The sequence below is a fragment of the Enhydra lutris genome, unplaced genomic scaffold, assembly GCF_002288905.1.
Source record: "Enhydra lutris kenyoni isolate GAN:26980312 unplaced genomic scaffold, ASM228890v2 scaffoldscaffold10, whole genome shotgun sequence".
Classification (NCBI taxonomy): Eukaryota; Metazoa; Chordata; class Mammalia; order Carnivora; family Mustelidae; genus Enhydra; species Enhydra lutris.
In genome coordinates this window covers 43352650-43372406 of record NW_019154094.1, presented here as the reverse complement: position 1 = coordinate 43372406, position 19757 = coordinate 43352650, and the positions used below count along the sequence as shown (strand labels likewise).

The 19757-nt window shown below is 43.5% G+C and overlaps 1 protein-coding gene across 1 annotated transcript in view; it reads left to right on the top strand.

The window, feature by feature from the left end:
- LOC111144061 (transmembrane protein 40) overlaps nucleotides 1-13349 on the top strand; it is a 33476-nt gene extending 20127 nt beyond the window's left edge. Inside the window, exons 4-11 of the mRNA XM_022498149.1 lie at nucleotides 3474-3527; nucleotides 6247-6282; nucleotides 6656-6688; nucleotides 7056-7103; nucleotides 10721-10792; nucleotides 10874-10948; nucleotides 11490-11552; nucleotides 12317-13349. Of these exons, the coding sequence (XP_022353857.1) occupies nucleotides 3474-3527; nucleotides 6247-6282; nucleotides 6656-6688; nucleotides 7056-7103; nucleotides 10721-10792; nucleotides 10874-10948; nucleotides 11490-11552; nucleotides 12317-12336 (401 nt within the window). The 3' untranslated portion in view covers nucleotides 12337-13349. The remainder of the gene's footprint in view (nucleotides 1-3473; nucleotides 3528-6246; nucleotides 6283-6655; nucleotides 6689-7055; nucleotides 7104-10720; nucleotides 10793-10873; nucleotides 10949-11489; nucleotides 11553-12316) is intronic.
- The last annotated feature ends 6408 nt before the right edge of the window (nucleotides 13350-19757 follow it).

Genomic DNA, 19757 nt, shown 5'->3' with positions numbered 1-19757 from the left:
TTTAGACAGCATATAATTTTATAATAACTTTTATAAAAAATACTTTTTCTAAATAAATCTTTTTGTTCATTTCTTTTAAAGATTTTATTTATTCATTTGACAGAGAGAGAAACAGCAAGAGAGGGAACATAAGCAGAGGGAGGGGGAGAGGGAGAAGCAGGCTTCCCACTAAGAAGGAAGCCCAGTGCGGGACTCAACCCCAGGACATTGGGATCATGACCCGCACCAAAGGCAGATGCTTAATGACTGAGGCATCCAGGAGCTCCCCCAAATACTCTTGATCTCAGCTCAGGTCTTGATCTCAGGGTCATGAGTTAAAGTCCCACACTGGGCTCCACACTGGGCATGGAGCCTACTTAAAAAAAAAATTATATATTATGAATATATCATAGAGAAAGCTAAAATAATGTTCATTTGCATGTGATGGAGGTTGTCCCTGGCAGATAGAATTTGGAGTAATTTTTGTTTTAATTTTCTGTCTTGTTTGATATTTTGCAAAATGCAATGAAAAAGCCTTTTTTTTTTTTTTTTAAGATTCTATTTATTATTTGAGAGAGAGAGAGGGTGGTGCATGCGCAGGTTAAGTGTCAGGCAGGGGGAGAAGCAGACTCCCTACCGAGCAGGGAGCCCAACACGGTGCTCAATTCCAGGACACAGGGATCATGACCTGAGCCACTTAATCAACTGAGCCACTAGGCATTCGAAAAAGCATTTTTTTCTTACACTGATTTATAAAATACAGAAAAGAAGAAAATAGAAGCCAACCCAAATCCTATCCTCTGAGATGAATACTCCTGTTGTAATCTTGATGTACTTCCTGATACCTTTTTCTCTATATCTAGCTGAGACCACATATGCACTGATTTTAAAGCACAGTTAATCTGGCTTCTGGAAATTTGAAATTTATAGATTGAGTAGGAGCTCCCCAAGCACACTGAGGGATATCAGCACTGCCAGAGACATCTTGGTCATCCTAAGGAAAAGGGAGTCCTCTGGACCTGAAACCAGGAACTTCCTGCAATGCTGGTCGTCCAAGAGTGCAAACAAGCCTATCATTCTTCAGGTCTCGATCAATCTCCTCCTCCAGGTACCCTCAGAACAGTGAGGACCCAGGCCTTGTCCTACAGGAGCTCAAGATGGCTGGAGAGATGAACACCACCACCACTGGCCCTCAGGCCCACCGTGTCAAGCACAGACAGTTGATGCTATAGTAACCCCAAACGAAGGAGGGCCAAGATGAGCATGAGCTGGGCAGTTGGAAAAGGCTTCCTGCCCCTTAACCTTCAAGATAAAGGAGACAAATGGGAAGGGCCTTCTAGGTGGGAGCAGACAGAGTCGCATGGTGTGGGGACACACCCCTGTGCTTGTCCTAGGATACCTTGGATGACCTTCTCTTATCTTCATGAAAGCAGCAATGGAAATATTAAATTATTTGTCCAAGATCACACAGAAAGCTTGTGGCCGATCTCCTACCCCTCTTATCCTCCCAAGAGCTATCTTTCTTCCAAACCACACTCCTCATATAAGCTAAATTCTGAGAACACCAGAACAAATGTATTTCAGGCTCATTCCAGACTGAGGTTCCCCTACAGCTTGTGTTTGTTCCCTGCAGAGAGCAGTGATGAGGACCAGCACCCAGGAGTGACTGGGAAACATCAGCAAAGCCAGGGAGCCGGACACCCCCCAGGGACAGCTCACCTGGTAGGCAGTAGGCCTTGCCCTTTCTCCTTTTCCCGCCCAGTTCACTACTGAGTTTCTCAGTGGGACTGAGCGTGCCTGCAGGAGGGTGTTCCTCTCAGCCTTGTTTATAGTAGGCAACAATAGCAAGCAGCCTAAGGTCCAACACTGGGAAAGGACACCCTGTCCTGCCTATAGCTCTGCTCTTCACATAGCTCTAAAGTAAACGAGAAAGATGTCAAGTTGTATGATTTGTTTGATCTCAAATATGCTCTGTAAAAATTCACACATACATGGTGATAAATAATACTGGAAGGAAAAATAGCAAAATGGCAGTAGTGGTTATCTCTGGATGGTTAATCATAGGTGATTTTTATTTTTGCTCTTTTGACCTATCCTATACTATAAATATTATATAATGAGCATGTTCTGTTTTGACAACCAGAAGAAAATTTTTGGAAAAATAAAAATTTTAAGTAAATTTTGGCCGAAATGGATTGTGGGAAGGAAAGAGCATGGGGGAAAGAGCCTAGATTAATGTCTAGGATGGAACCTGGCACACATGAGATACTTAATAAATGCTGCCCTTGAAGCTGGAGTTGCGGTCTGGGTTATTTTTCTTTTCTTTTTTTAAAGATTTTATTTATTTATTTATTTTAGAGAGAGAGCGAGAGAGAGCACAGAGGCAGAAGCAGAGGGAGAAGCAGGCTCCCTGAGAGCAGGGAGCCCAATGAGGGACTCAATCCCAGGAGCCTGGGATCATGACCTGAGCTAAGGCAGAGGCTTAAGCAACTGAGCCTCCCTCTGGGTTATTTTTCTGAAGATAAAAGCAATTGGGGATGCCTGGGTGGTGCAATTGGTTAAGCATCTGATTCTTGGTCTTGACTCAGGTCTTGATCTCGTAGTTTAAGAGACTGAGCCCCACCTCAGACTCCATGCTCAGCGGGGAGTCTGCTTGAAGATTCTCTCCCTCTTCCCCACCCCCCTCGCACATTTGCTTGTGCACGCTCTCCTGCTCTCATTCTTGCTCTCTCTCTCTCTCTCTCTCAAATAAATAAATATTTTTAGAAAAAGGATTAGGATTGGGGCGCCTGGGTGACTCAGTGGGTTAAAGCCTCTGCCTTCGGCTCAGGTCATGATCTCAGGGTCCTGGGATCGAGTCCCGCATCGGGCTCTCTGCTCAGCAGGGAGCCTGCTTCCTCCTCTCTTTCTGCCTGCCTCTCTGCCTACTTGTGATCTTTGTATGTCAAATAAATAAATAAAATCTTTAAAAAGAAAAGAAAAAGAATTAGGATGGCATGCTTGGGTGTCAGATCTGGGTTTGAACCCTGGAATTTCCACTTACTGGCTATGTTACCTTGAGGGAATAATTTAACTTTGTGAGCCTCAGTTTCCTTACTCATAAAATGGGTGAGGGAGAGGTACTAATACCTTCTTGATAGGATTTCTGTAAGGATATAATGAAATATTAAATATAAATTATTTAGTTCCATATTATACCTAGGAAATGCTCAATAAATGGCAACGCTTTTTACTGACTTTGAAGGAGGCCCACTCAGATCCTCAATTCTTTTTCAGGAAACTGACCACAGTCACCTCTGAGTGTGTGTGGGGGCATAGACAGGGTAAAGGGGAAGTATTTGTAAAGCTGCCTTGCCTCTTGAAGACTGCCTGGCTCACCACCAGCACAGACAAGGACTGTGTTACTTTTTAAGGCTTCAGATGTGCAGGAGATGGAAGCTACCCTGGGGTGCTGTGATGGGGGGAGCTGACTAAAGAGGGTTGTCTCCACTCAGGTGCTGATCATGAGGAGCCTGACCTTTTGAAGGATGAGCTTCAGCTCTATGGAGGTGAGTCATTGTCCAGTGGCTTTGGCGAAAATGGAGTTACACAAAGGACATGAGTGCTTTGAGTTTTGTTGGACAGAAACAAGTTCATGAGGGTGTTTCATGGCTGAAAAGTGCTAGGAAAATATAGGAGACATGGCAAGATGAATGGTTAGCGTTGGCAGATGGAGATGGAGGCAAGCATTTTCTGCCATGGTGAGACTGTTCTGGATTCTCTTCTGAACTATAACCTTGACTTGTAGGGTGACGTAGTGCAGTCACCCAATCATTCTAGGCCTGAACTTCCCAGCCAGCAATATGGAACATGATTAGTACCCACTGTCTTGGAATACTGGGCTGTTTTCAGGTGCATAGGAAAATTAAGGCTCTCATCTCTAAAAAACTCATGTTATGGAATAATTCTCTCCAAGCATCGTGATTATTACAGCAAGGAGATATAAACATATGGCACTTGCCTTGGAAGCACTTTGATGAAATGGGAACAATTTGTAGGAATGAACCAGTTTGCCAAAAAGACTAACAAATGTTAAGAAAACCCAGTTAATTTGTTTAATCCCTGGGGTACCTGGCTGGTTCAGTCAGGAAAGCATGTGACTCTTGATCTTGGGGTTGTGAGTTCAACCCCCATGTTGGGTATAGAGATTACTTTTAAAAAATCTTAATTTTGTTTAATCCAACATTTCTATAATCTATGTAGTTTCCTAACACCTGATAATAACCCAAGAACCAACAAGAAACAGACACATTCTAAGAAATGTAAATGAAATATATTAATTTCTGCATCAAGATATTACCCCTGGCTGCCTCTGGGTGGTAGCATTGTGAGTAATCTTTACACTGTTTTATTTGCTTAACTGAATTTTCTGATTTTCTTTCTTCCTTTTTTTTTTTTTTTACACAAAAGCAAGTCTTACTTGGTTTAGAAAAAATGTTTTTAATTATTCAAGTAGTATAAGAATGGTTTCACTGAGTGTAAAATGAGAGAGAGAAAAACTGTTACATTTACATATATTTTTAAATGTTTTGGGGGATACCTGGGTGGCTTAGTCAGTTAAGCATCTGACTCTTGATTTTGGCTCAGGTCATGATCTCAGGGGTCATGAGATTGAGCCCCATACTGGGTTCTGTGCTCAGCGTGAAGTTTGCTTCAGATTCTCTCTCTCCCTGTCTCACCCCTCCCCCCCTCAAATAAATAAATCTTTTAAAAAATGTTTTTGGGGTGCCTGGCTGGCTCAGTCAGGGGAGCATGAGACTCTTGATCTTAGGGTTGTGAATTCAAGCCCCACATTGGGTGTAGAGATTACTTTAAAATGAGATATTTTTAAAAAGGTTTTTTTCTCATCATAAAAGTAATTCATATTTACCGTAGAAAACATAGATTTCACCACAAACTTGTGAATCACCTTTCTCCCCCCCAAGACATTGGAGGTTACACTCTTGGAGTCTCATATCATGCCTTTCTAGTAGGAATGTTCTCCTTACCTTCAGCACTGGCCACTCTTGGGTGACATGCTGATGATGCTTCTCATTTGCATATTAGCCATGCATAAAATCCAGCATGTTGATTTTCATGTGCTGAGTGCCCCCTTCTGGTGTCTGTGTCCTGGGGCTGACCCAAACGATGGAAAATGTACTACTGGTGGTGGGGTGGGGGTGCTACACGGGGTCCTGCCTGCCCTTCAGGGGAAGGATCTGACAGCCTAGGAGAGAGGTCCCCAGGAACTAAAATAGGCACCAAGAATCAGGGTAAATCGGTAGGCCACCCTAGACCAGATTAATGGAGAGGCTGCTGCTTGGGACAAGTACGTAGGGCTCACATCACCCTTAGCAGCACAGACAGAGAGCTCAACACTCAGGGTGTGGGGCTATTGTTCCCAGTGTGCAGCCTGGCTTGGCTCCCATGAACTCAGGGCCTCGTGAGGCTGGGTCCACGTGGCTGAGTGTCATCACCTGCATCTTGCATAGTCAAGAACAGGCACAGGTGGCAAATTGGTGCCCATGTGTGTGCAGGTGTGTTTTGTCTGGCTCATAGAGCATTTTTTATTATTGTTGTTGTTATTATTATTACTACATTTCTGTTTTTTTTTTAAGATTTTATTCATTTATTTGACAGAGATCACAAGGAGGCAGAGAGGCAGGCAGAGAGAGAGAGAGGGAAGCAGGCTCCCTGCTGAGCAGAGAGCCCGATGCGGGGCTCAATCCCAGGACCCTGAGATCATGACCCGAGCCGAAGGCAGAGGCTTAACCCACTGAGCCACCCAGGCGCCCTATTATTACGACATTTCATCAACTCATACTTTTTCACATTTAGACATCTCTGAAATCAAGATGCATCTTAAAAATCACTGACAACTTACAATTAAAATTGGCAGTGGTTTTCCTTACATAGTAATGTGTATAATAATGTCATGTTTCACAAAGGATGACATCTTTGATTCTGTGGAATCCAAGAGTTTCCAACCTTTTTTATAATCAAGAAGTGGATGTGAAAACCTGGATTTCTGGCTTCTCGTGGGAAACTGAATAACCTATAACACTAGCATGGCAGATGGGTGGGGGCTGCCCCTTTAGAAGCAATAAGCCTCTAGCTTGCTCCAATCACCCACTTGGCCCACTCAGGTCACCTGCCAAGTCTCTGAGTAAGATCCACCTCCCCCACAGTGTAACTTCTCCCCACCCAGAATGTAAGGGATATGTAATCACTGATTTTTCTTCCAAGTAGGTGCCCCTGGAGAGGTGGTGCCCTCTGGAGAATCGGGTGAGTGGCCTCTAGAGAATTGGGTGAGAGGGGGTGTCAATGCTGATGATGGACAGGTTTGGGCACTTTCTTTCCCCTGGGAGAGCCAGCTACTGTTGGGGTTCATGGGTGTAAGATAGGAACTCCAAATCCACTTGGGGTCCTGGGGCTCTGACCTGGGCTCAGCCAGGCAGGGGTCCAGTGCAGATTAGAAAAGGGTTTCAGGCAAGAGGCAAAGGGATTACAGCCAGAAACTGATAGATGGAAATCTCCTTTGAGGGCTGCAGAAATTGACACAGCATTTTCAGAGGTCACCTATTTCCCCCGCTGGGTTGGAGGCACTTGTTAAGGTCCCAACCTAGCCTGGCACTGATGTTGAGTTTCTCATTTCCAGGACTCCGAAGACGAGGCTCTGACCCAGCAAGTGGTAAATACACAAACTCTGAGAAGAAAGGAGGAAGGGTCTGGATTCCGGGGGTTTAGGACAGGACCAGACAGCCTGAGAGGGTGGGTCAGTCACAGCAGGGATGCTGTCACCAGCCAGAGGGTCACCTTGATTCTGGAAAGGGACCTCTAAACTCAGGAGAAGGGAAACAGAATGCAGACTCAGGCCTGTGCAGAGAAGAGAGGGGAGAGTGGGGGCCCACAGCTTTGCTCTGACTAGTCCTGCGGTGAGTGCCCTCCTACCCAGGAAGAAGAACCCAGGAGAGTCAGTCTCAGTGAAGCAGGGAAGAGAAAACCCCACCTGCCCTCCCTCATCAAAGTTCAACACTCATCTCTCTCTTGTTCCTAAGGAGAAGTGGAGGCCTCTGAGTTAAGAAGACTGAATATAAAGAAAGATGGTAAGGAAATTCGTGCCCCGAAGCTGCTTCTGCCTGTCTGGTCCAGAATTCTATGGGTAGAAAGTCTGCCAGTGGCCTAGAAAAACAATGATCATAGCCCACCTCTGTTGTGTCCCCTGTTTGCAGACTCCTCAGCTTGCAATCCCCTCAGGAAGGTGGTATGATGACTCCCATTGTGCCGATATGGAAACTAAGGCTTAAGGATGGAGTGTGGACTTTCAGCTAGCAAGTGGCACAACCTGGGCTTGAACCCTGGTCCTGGGCTGTCTCTGCTATATGTGGAGTCATAGGAATGATAAATGCCCCCTAGCCCTCTGGCCATGAGGGGGTGCTGGGGGGGGGGGAGGCGAGGAAGCCGTGAGGTTAGATTAGCCTTGACTCTAGAGAAGGAGCCATAAGAACTGGAAGAAACTCTTTCACTCTAAGCCTGGGGTCTTTGGGGGCTTCAAGGAGGAGGGTAAGAAGGTGGCAGGAGACCAGGGTGTTCGATTAAACAAATGGCGGTTGTCCTAGAAAATCTGGGGTTGTTGCAAAGCCCCACCTTCAGGGAGTGGGAGACTCCGTGTGAGCCCCTGACTCTGTCTCTGTTCAGCTAAATGAACCAGGGTTTTAGATCTTCCCTGGGCTATGAAATGTGCCTCATTGGACTAAAACCAAGACTCTTAAAGTGCAGGACATGACATTATACCCTAAAGCAAGAAGGTGATTCCCCTTTCCGCTCTCCTTCCTAGAGCATGATCTCAGTTTGGAACCCCTGTGCCTTTAATGCCACCCTGACCTTTGCTCATTGCTCTTTGGACACAGACAGCAGAGCCTCATCTAATCTCAGCCCCTCCACTGAGTTGAGGGCCCTGCGGCATCTCCCCAGGGACTAGCCCAGCACCTGACTAAGTGCAGGAGGGCCTCATTCACAGAGCACACCTGAACAACTCCTCAAGGCACAGAACCCACTCTCAGCGCCTCTCCTTGGAGAACCCTCCAAGCCTACAATTCCACTTCTGGGCATGGGGTCCACAGAAATACATGCACAGAGATTCATGTGTAGTGGTATTTGGTGCAGCATCAGTAACAGCGAAAAATCAGGCGCTTCTAGGTTCATCACTGGGGGACCAGACAAATAAATTAGGTTAAGTTTATACCATGGAACACTATGCAGCCATCCAAAAGAACAGTGCAGATCTGCATATGTTCTGAGATGGAAAGATGGCCATGATCTATCTATGAGAGGAATAAAACAAATGATGGAGCTGCAGGTATACAAACTGGTCCTGCTTTTTAAAAAAAATTCAAGTATAATTAATATACAGTGATACATTAGTTTCAGGTGTACAATATAATGGTTAAGTAATTCTATATATTACTCTGCTCATGATGATGAGTATACTCTTAATCCCCTTCACCCATTTCACCCCTTCCCCCACCCACCTCTCCTCTGGTGACCATCAGTGTGTTAAGAATCTGGTTCTTTTGTTTGTCTCCCTTTTTTCTTTGTTTTGTCTCTTAAATTCCACATATGAGTGAAGTCATATGATGTTTGTCTTTCTCTGATTGACTTGGTTCACATAGCATTATACTTCATGTTGTTACAAATAGCAAGATCTCATTCTTTTTATGGCTGGGTAATATTTCAAAACATACACATACCATATTTTTCTTATCCATTCATCCTTTGATGGACACTTGAGTTGCTTCCATAATTTGGCTGTTACAAAGTTACAATAGACATAGGGGTACATATATCTTTTAGAATTAGTGTTTGTTTTTTTTTATTTGAGTAAACACCCAGTAGTGGAATTACTGGATTGTATGGTAATTATATTTTTAATTTTTTAAGGAACCCCCATAATTGGTTTTCCACAGTGGTTATACCAATTTTCATTCCCGACAACAGTACATGAGGGTTCCTTTTTCTCTACACCCTGCACATAGTTGTTATTTCTTTTCTTTTTTATTTAAGCCATTCTGACAGGTGTGAGGTAATATCTCATTGTGGTTTTCATTTGCATTTCCCTAATGATGAGTGATGCTCATCACCTTTTTATGTGTCTCTCGGCCATCTGGATGTCTTTTTTGGAAAAATGTCTGCTCATGTCTTCTGTGCATTTTTAATTGGATTATTAGTATTATTATTAATATTGGTGTTAGGTTATATAAGTTTTTTATATACTTTGGATATTATCCCTTATCAGATATATCATTTGCAAAATTCTCCTCCCATTCACTATGTTTCCTTTTTGTTTTGTTGATGGTTTCCTTTGCTATGCAGCTTTTTATTTTGGTACAGTCCCATTTGTTTAATTTTGCTTTTGTTTCCCTTACATCAGGAGACATATCTAGAAAGAACTTGCTATGGCTGATGTCAAAGAAATTACTGTCTATATTTTCTCCTAGGAGTTTTATGGTTTCCTGTCTCTCATTTAGGTCTTCCTTCTATTTTGAATTTATTTTGCATATGATGTAAGACAGTGGTCCAGTTGCATTCTTTTGCATGTTCCTGTCCAGTTTTCCCAATACCTTTTATTGAAGAGACTGTTTTTTTTTCCATTGGATAGTCTTGCCTCCTTTGTTGATGATTAATTGACCATAAAATCATGGCTTTATTTCTGGACTATCTATTTTGTTCTATCTATCTGGATATCTATTTATTTATGATTTTATTTATTTATTTGACAGAGAGAGACATAGCAAGAGAGGGAACAAAAGCAGGGGGAGTGGGAGAGGGAGAAGCAGGCTTCCCACTGAGCAGGGAGCCTGAGATGGGATTCCATCCCAGGACCTTGGGGTCATGACTTGAGCTGAAGGCAGATGCTTAATGACTGAGCTACCCAGGTGCCCCTACTTTGTTCTATTTATCTATGTGTCTATTTTTATGCTAATGTCATACTGTTTTGATTACTACAGCTTTGTAGTGTATCTTTAAATCTGGGATTGTGACACCTCCCTGCTTTTGTTTTTTTTTTTTTCTAAGATTTTATTTATTTATTTGACAGCGAGAGATCACAAGTAGGCAGAGAGACAGGCAGAAGGGCGAAGCAGGCTCCCTGCTGAGCAGAGAGCCCAATGCAGGACACGATCCCAGGATCTTGAGATCATGACCTTAACCGAAGGCAGAGGCTTAATCCACTGAGCCACCGAGGCACCTAGGCACCCCTGCTTTTGTTTTTTTTGAATGTGCATCTATATGCCTGGAAGCTGTCTTTAAGGAGGGGGATTAGGGAGGAAAAATGGGCATTGTGAAACTTTTAGGCTTGACACATTTGCATTTTTTACAATTGGATTTAATATTCATTTGACAAACAAAGTATTGGGCAGCTCTGCATGCCTGGCAGTACTTTAGTCTCTGAGCAAAATTCCTACCTACGATCCTACTGAGAGGGACAGAGAATAAATCTGTTTCACATTTTTTTGTTTGTTTTTTGAGAACAAGGGTGGAAATAAATATATAACAAGTTGAGTGGTGTCAGTGTCAGAAAAATAATAAAAAGAGATAAAGCCTGGAAAGGAGTGGGGCTGGGGTGATTTTTTTAGTTGGGTTCTGAATAAAGTTACATTGGAGCAGAGACAGCAAAGAGAGAAAGAAAGAAGCAAATAGTAATTTCCCACCTCTGCCTTTACAGATGAGTTTTTCCATTTTGTCCTGCTCTGCTTTGCCATTGGGACCTTGCTGGTGTGTTATCACTATTATGCAGGTGAGGACCGTGGGAACAGGTGGGGGGATAGGAGGGTCCAGACTTGCAGGCTGACACTTCTCTCCCTTGCTGCCCTTACAGACTGGTTCATGTCCCTTGGGGTCGGCCTACTCACCTTCGCCTCCCTGGAGACTGTCAGCATCTATTTTGGGCTGGGTAAGCTCCCCCCATACACACACACACACACACACACACACACACACACACACACACACACAGACTCTTTAGGGGTGGTGACTGGACGCCCACAGATGCCCACCGAGGGTCAGAAAGCCACCACACAAACATTTTTTCAAGATTTCCTTATGCTTATGTTTTCTTCCTGAGCGCTTTCAAGGTCACGGTGAGGTCATTGGCAAAACCCCATGGAAAAAATGGGCAGCTCCACAAAAATGCAACAAAAACAGTTTAAAGTGGCAAACAAACAGAATTAGCCAGAGATGGAAAACAGGGCAGTTCATGGAGCGGGGTACTGAATTCACTGAGTTTCCTGGCACTGTTATTGCTATTGGAGGTCATTGTTTTTAATAATAATAACTCCAGTACTATTATCTAAGCTCAACCTGCTGCCTGAAATTCCACCGCTAATCCCTGTGTGTGTGTGGTTTAAGCTTTTGTCTGCGGGTGGGTGGGGGGGTGAGCCTGAGTCCCTTGTTGGGGCACAAAGCTCAAACTCCTTTTCTCTGTTTGTGAGCAGTTTACCGGATCCACAGTGTTCTGCACGGCTTCATCCCGCTCTTTCAGAAGCTTAGGCTGATGGGTAATGTTTCCACCCTTCTTATGTTCACCCTCTTTCTCCCTATCAGGGTCTCTGGTTGCAAATGAGGCTTAGCCTATAGGAAAGAGCACAGGGTCTGGAGTCAGGGGCCTGGGTTCAAGGGCTGTTCTTGCCGAGTCACCAGCTCTGGGGCCCAGGATCATCTTTCAGCCTCTGTTCCTCCACTGGACAATGGGTGTAGTAATACCCACTGCGCAATGGTGTTGTGCAAAAGCATGTGAGAAACGGAGGTGCAAGTCCTCAAGTGTAGAACACAGTAGAAAAGTGAAGGGAATCTGGGTGTTCCTCATTCTCTCATAGACCTTTACACTTACCCAAACACCATTTTTGCCAGGATTTTATTTGCCTACTAAGTGTGCTGCAGTTATGTTGCAAAGGACTGATGAGGGAACTGAGACCCAGAGAGGTGGAGTGATTTGTCGAGGGTCACACAGCTAGTGTGGTTGGGCTAGGCTAAAGGAGCTCCTCCTTCTTTCTGACAGCAGCTCTGTGCCTACCATGGTGTCTCAATACTGAGTGGCCAGGGGGCTGTGTGGCTCTGTGCTGGGGATATCTGTGTCCTATAACCTATTTAATTTATGAAAGGGAAATTAATTGCAGTGGCTGCAGGTGATGGAGAGCCATGGCTTCTAGGGTGACCACATTATCCCAGCTGTGAGAAGTATTTGGGCAACTGAGGGGAATGGTATAGATGAGGCCTTGCTGCCTTCAGAATCCCATGCCATCCTGTGGGCTTTGCTTTCCAGGATTCAGGAAGACCGACTGAGGCCAGTGCTGGGCCAGGAGCCACGCTGGGCCCCAGTATGACCATACTGCATCTCCTGAGTGCACAAGGGCAGAGCGCCGTCCTGGGAGACACGCGGGCGGGCCAGTCTAGAGCAATAAAGAGAGCGCTTTTCCTTCCATGTAGTCTGAACATTGATACCAGCCTGGACCCAGGCATCATTTGGGCAGTATTGGCATGCAATCCAGCTGCCAGGTTGGAAGGCAGAGGAAAGGTACCAGGCCTATGCCCTTCGTGGTTCCTGGATCAGCAGGAGGATTCTAGGATGTTACTACTCTCAGAAGACAGTAGGAGACCCCTGGGCCCTACAAGCTATAATCCGTGTGAGCCTCTGATTCCTCTCAAATTGCCAGGCCATCCAGGTGGCCTCTAAGCCTTACAGAGTCATCCAAGGAAAGAGAAACTACTGCCCTGAGGCAGGGAGCCATCATGCCAGGCCCCTAGGATAAGCCTGATACAGGGAGCTGCTGGGGGCATCTTCTCTAGCCCCATTGCCTAGTGCCGGCCCTGCTGCTTTGGATTCCAACAAGATTCAAATAAATGTTTTCTTCCCTGGACTAAAAAAAGAGTCAGCTAAATGTTCCTTCAGGTTTCTTGAGTATGAGAACACATTTGGAGTCTCCTTTGACCCCATCTAGTCAGGGAAGGCAACTTGTCTATTGGATAAAGTATAAAAGATAATAAATGTACAGCCCCTCACTTTAGAGCCAAGACTCCAATTGCACAAGTTCAAAAAGAGGGTTTTGCAAACATTCCTATGAAAAGGTCTGGGGCTGTTAGGTACTCTAAGCCCAACAAATACCAAAGGAGTGAAACAGAAGCACACATACACAAAAATTCACTGCAAACTTGGGTTGCATAAATGGAGGTACAGAGTCTAGATTGAAGGAGGTGATAGTAGTTCTTTATACAGCTAGTCCACACCAACAGCATGTATTCAGTTGTAGATTCACATCTCAAGAGCAATAGTGACAAACTAGAGAACATACAGAAGAGACCAGAGTGGGAATATAAAGAATGACTGAAGAGGTAAGAACTCTTCAGTTTACAGAAGAGAAAAGTGGGGCCTTCCCTGAGCTCACAGACTCTTAGAGGATACTTTCTCAAGCATTTATGGTGGTTCAAGTACAGTCACATATGTTATCTGATTTAATTCTCACAGCACCCTTGACATGTCAATCAGCCTAATTTTGCAGAAGGAGAAAGAGACTCAAGGAACTTTAGTAACTTCCTCAAGTTCCCACAGTAAGCAAGTGGCAGAGCCGCCATTTGAACCTAAGCTTATGTTCTCCTTATGCCAAGCTGCCTTATAGAGCTTGGCCAACCTAGGCCCCCACTCCAGGGAGAGCAGCCCCAAGGCAGCAGCAGTTTTCCCCTGTGTTTCCCAGACTTTGGGATATCTGAGTTAGAGAGTATTTTTTTTTTTTTTTAAATGAGGGGGTGGTGTCTGGCTGGCTTAATTGATGGAGCATTCAACTCTTGATCTTGGGATTGTAAATTCAAGTCCTGTGTTGGGTGTAGAGATTACTTAAAAATAAAATATTTTAAAAATAAATTAAATAGCCTGGGTGGTTCAGTTGGTTAAGCAGCCAGCTCTTATTTTGGCTCAGGTCATGATCTCAGGATCCTGAGATCAAGCCCTGCATCTGGCTCCATGATGGACGTAGAGCCTGCTTAAGATTCTCTCTCTCCCTCGGCCCTCCCCAGCCCCCACTTGCAGGTGTGCACTCTCAAGTGAATAAATAAATAGTCAAAGGAGGGCTACCAACTCTTTCTCTTGCTGATTGAAGACAATAAAAACATCAGCATCATTTTATAAAAGAAAGAATAGTTTCACATCAAAAAAGCAGGGAAGGGGAACCTGGGTGGCTCAGTCAGCTAAGTGTCTGCCTTTGCTCAGGCATGATCCTGGGGTCCTGGGATCAAGCCTCCTGTCATGCTCCCTGCTCAGCGGGGAGTCCACTTCTTCCTCTGTCCCGCACCCTCTCGTGCTCTCTCTCTCTGTCAAATGAATAAATAAAATCTTAAAAAAAAAAAAAAAAAGAGGCAGGGAAGTTATCATTGGAAACAAGAGGGTTTTAAATGAATAAATGAAGCTTTATGAAAACTTTACTGTGTGTCCTTTTTCCTCGAATCACTGTGGTCTGGTGAAAAAGTCATCTCTCAGAAACCACGAAACCAGAGAATTTCCAAGGACTTAAAAATTTTTTTTTTCTACTCTCATTCTAAGACAACTGTCTCAATGAAACTTACAGCATTATTTCAGAAGAACAGTGACTTCTGAGTAGGGAATGTTCTCAGTAAGCACGATCGTGCCGTCTCAGCATTCAGCTCTGATCCTGGCCCTGATGTAGATGCCTGTGGCACAGGTCTCCACCTTTACTCCTCTTCCTCAAAATTGTTTTGTTGTCCTGGGTCCCTTGCATTTCCACATGAATTTTGGAAGCAGTTTATCAACTTCACAAAGAAACCAGTGGGAATTGTGATAGGATTGCACTGCATCTGTAGATAAATTTGAAGGGTATGGTGCTTCTTTTTTTTTTTTTTTTTAACTGATTTATTACCTTTTAAACATTTGCATTAGAAAAAAAAAAATGTTTGCCCCAAATCCCAGCACCCAGAATCAACCACAGTTAATGTTTGGGTGTGTTTCCTGTGAGTCTTTAGTGCATGAGTTATTTATTTTTATTTTGGGCCCTTTTCTCTTGCACATAGGATAAGGATTTTTCCATTACATAATAAGGATATTTCCATAAGCATCATCTCCACCCACTGTGCATTTCATGCTTTGCATAATAATCCTTCCAGATCTAGGTAATCATATCAATGGTTAACATCTGTTCAGCCCTTCTTATGTGCTGACTGTGGAGCCAGGCACTTGGTGAACACCATATCTTCACTGAAACCCATGTGAGGTAGCATCTGTCATGATCTCCATTTTAGAGATGAGAAAATGAAGACACAAATCTAGGTCAGATATTTACCAAACAGTTATAGAATGTAGATTTTTATGATAGAAAAAGAAACCTACTGACTCAGGGACAGTGTGTTTAGCCTCATTTTGTGAGAATGCTGTGTCCTTGTGGCTGGCTCTGCTACAGCCTGGCTGGGATTTTGGCCAAGTCCTTCTCTGTCCCGGACTCAATGTCCCCTTCTGTATAGTGGGGATCAGAGCAGCACCCACTTCACAATGTTGTGGCAAGGACTACATGGGATTAGTGCATAAAGTCTTTATTTTTTTATTTTTTTAAAGATTTTTATTTATTTATTTGACAGAGATCACAAGTAGGCAGAGAGAGAGGAGGAAGCAGGCACCCTGCTGAGCAGAGAGCCCGATGTGGGGCTCCATCCCAGGATCCTGAGATCATGACCTGAGCTGAAGGCAGAGGCTTTAACCCATTGAGACACCCAGGTGCCCCTAAAGTCTTTATTTTTAAAGAATCATCCATACAGATTGTTATTAGATGCCTAGTTTTATGTCTCATATATTATAATAATTGGTTTTATTAAAACCCTATTATTAGAGAAGTTTCTTTCAGGTTTATATTCTCTTATTTGAAAGCAATCCTTTTTGTGTGTTTTTTTGGTGTCTGCTTTTATTATTTGAGTATAGTTGATGTATAAAGTCTTATACATGGTCTCTGGCACACAGTAAGGTGCTCAATAAGGAGCATCTCCTTGGAAGGTACTTGATCAGAGCAGGGGCACACATCTGATCTCAGGCAGGCCAAGTTAGCCAGAGGTAGAAAAACAGGAAGTCAGGGAGAGGTGACCAGGCAAGATGATACCTGATCTGGGGGGTCAGCCGCTGTCCAGCATCACCAGGCAGGAACAGTAGCCGAGTGCTACAGGCCAGAGCCAGCCAGGAAAATGGAACCACACCAGGTGTTTCAACAGAGAGATCTACTATAGGGGATATGTTAAACACACACATAAGGAATGAAAAGGCAAAAGGGGTCACTGAGGTATCACAGAGCCTACCTAGGGCTGGGGAACAAAGGAAAGAAGTTTGAGTTCTTACAACCAAGAAGCTCAGGACAGGGCACCACAGAGCTGCATCCCAGCCCTGTGAGGAGGGGGCACTGCTTGGTTGGACTGGTGTCTCTCCAGGGAACCCAGAAGAACTGGCTCAGGACCAGTGATATCAGAACTCCAATTTCTCAACAGAAGCCGAATTTTTAAAAATTTTTATTTGATTTGATTTTTTTCAGTGTTCCAAAATTCATTCTTTTTGCACCACACCCAGTGCTCCGTGCAATATGTGCCCTCCATAATACCCACCACCAGGCTCACCAACCCCCCACCCTTCTCCCCTCCAAAACCCTCAGTTTGTTTCTCAGAGTCCACAATCTATCATGGTTTGTCTCCCCATCCAATTTCCCCAACTCCCTTCTCCTCTCCATCTTCCCATGTCCTCCATGTTATTCCTTATGCTCCACAAGTAAGTGAAACCATATGATAATTGACTCTCTCTGCTTGATTTATGTCACTCAGCATAATCTCTTCCAGTCCCGTCCATGTTGATACAAAACTTGGGTATTCATCCTTTCTGATGGAGACATAATACTCCACAGTGTACATGGACCATATCTTCTTTATCCATTCGTCCTTTGAAGGGCATCTTGGTTCTTTCCACCTTTTGGCGACTGTGGCCATTGCTGCTATGATCATTGGGGTACAGATGGCCCTTCTTTTCACTACATCTGTATCTTTGGGGTAAATACTCAGTAGTGCAATTGCAGGGTCATAGGGTAGCTCTATTTTTCATTTCTTAAGGAATCTCCACACTGTTTTCCAAAGTGGGTGCACCAACTTGCATTCCCACCAACAGTGTAAGAGGGTTCCCCTTTCTTCACATCCTCTCCAACACTTGTTTACTGTCTTGTTAATTTTGGCCATTCTAACTGGTGTAAGGTGGTACCTCAATGTGGTTTTGATTTGAATCTCCCTGATGGCTAGTGATGATGAACATTTTTTCATGTGTCTGATAGCCATTTGTATGTCTTCATTGAAGAAGTATCTATTCATGTCTTCTCCCCATTTTTTGAAGTGATTATCTGTTTTGTGTGTGTTGAGTTTGAGGAGTTCTTTATGGATCTTGGATATCAGCCCTTTGTCTGTAGTGTCATTCATGAATATCTACTCCCATTCCGTGGGTTGCCTCTTTGTTTTGTTGGCTATTTCCTTTGCTGAGCAGAAGCTTTTGATCTTGATGAAGACACTTCAATCCAAAACCTATGGGATACGGCAAAGGCGGTCCTAAGGGGGAAATACATAGCCATCCAAGCCTCCCTCAAAAAAATTGAAAAATCCAGAACACATCAGCTCTCTTTATACCTTAAAGAACTGGAGAATCAACAACAAATTAAGCCAACCCCACACACAAGAAGGGAAATAATCAAGATTAGAGCAAAGATCAATGAGATAGAAACTACAGATACAGTAGAACACATCAGTGAAACTGGAAGCTGGTTTTTTGAAAGAATCAATAAGATTGATAAACCATTGGCCAAACTAATCCAAAAGAAAAGAGAGAGGACCCAAATTAATAAAATTATGAATGAAAAGGGAGATATCACGACTAACACCAAGGAAATAGAAATAATCATCAGAAATTATAATCATCAGTGAGTTGTATGCCAATAAGTTAAGCAACCTAGACAAAATGGATGCATTCCTGGAAACCTATAAACTTCCAAAACTGAATTAGGAAGAAATTGACAATCTGAATAGACCAATATCTAGTAACAAGATTGAAGCAGTGATCAAAAACCTCCCAAAAAACAAGAGCCCAGGACCTGATGGATTCCCTGGAGAATTCTATCAAACATTCAAGGAAGAAATAATACCAATTCTCCTGAAGCTGTTTCAAAAAATAGAAACAGAAGGAAAACTTCCAGACTCTTTTTATGAAGCCAGCATTACCCTGATCCCCAAACGAGGCAAAGACCCCACCAAAAAGGAGAATTTCAGACCAGTATCCCTGATGAATATGGATGCCAAGATTCTCAGCAAGATCCTAGCTAATAGGATCCAACAGTACATTAAAAAGATTATCCACCATGACCAGGTGAGATTTATCCATGAGATGCAAGGGTGGTTCAACATTTGCAAATCAATCAATGTGATAGAACAAATCACCAAGAGAAAAGAACCACACGTCCTCTCAGTTGATGCAGAAAAAGCATTTGACAAGATACAGCATCCGTTCCTGATTAAAACAATTCAAAGTATAGGGATAGAGGGAACATTCCTTAACTTCACAAAATCTATCTATGAAAAACCCACAGCAAATATTATCCTCAATGGGGAAAAGCTGACAGTCTTCCCGTTGCGATCGGGAACATGACAAGGATGCCCATTCTCACCACTATTGTTCAACATAGTACTAGAAGTCCTAGAAACAGCAATCAGACAACAGAAAGAAATAAAAGGTATCCAAACTGGCAAAGGAGAAGTCAAACTCTCTCTCTTCACAAATGACATGGTACTTTATATGGAAAACCCAAAAGACTCCACCCCCAAACTACTAGAACTCATATAGCAATTCAGTAATGTGGCAGGATACAAAACCAGTTGCTTTCTTATACACTAACAAATTTTTTCTAATGCTGGCAACTAATTTTTTAAAATTTCAAATTCTGTTGTGAAAAATGATTCCTCAAAAAATTAAATCCAGCAAATCCACATTGAGGCATATGCCCTAAAGAATTGAAAGCAAGGGGGCGCCTGGGTGGCTCAGTGGGTTAAGCCTCTGCCTTCGGCTCAGGTCATGATCTCAGGGTCCTGGGATCGAGCTCCGCATCGGGCTCTCTGCTCAGCAGGGAGCCTGCTTCTCTCCCCCTCTCTCTGCCTGCCTCTCTGCCTGCTTGTGATCTCTCTCTCTCCGTCAAATAAATAAATCTTTAAAAAAAAAAAAAAAAGAATTGAAAGCAGGGATTCAAATAGATATTTGCACACCCCCATTAATAGCAACCTTAATCACAATTCTAAAAGGTAGGAACAACCCAAGGGTCCATCAGTGGATGAATGGATAAACTAAATGTGGTCTGTCCATAAATGGAATATTACTCAGTCTTAAAAAGGGAGGAAATTCTGACACGTGCTACCACATGGATGAACCCTGAGGATATTATGCTAAGTGAAATCAACCAGTTATAAAAGGACAGATATTGTATAGTTCCTCTTAGATGAGGTCTCTAGAGTCATCAGATTTATAGAGACAGGAAATAGAAAGGCCAATGCCAGGGGCTGGCTGGGGTAGGGGAATGGAAAGTTCCTGTTTGATGGGTACTGTTTTAGCTGGGGAAGATGAGAAAGTTCTGGGGATGGATGGTGGGGCTGGCTGCATGACATCTAACGGTTCAATGTCATTGCACTGTACACTTAAAAATGGTTAAGAT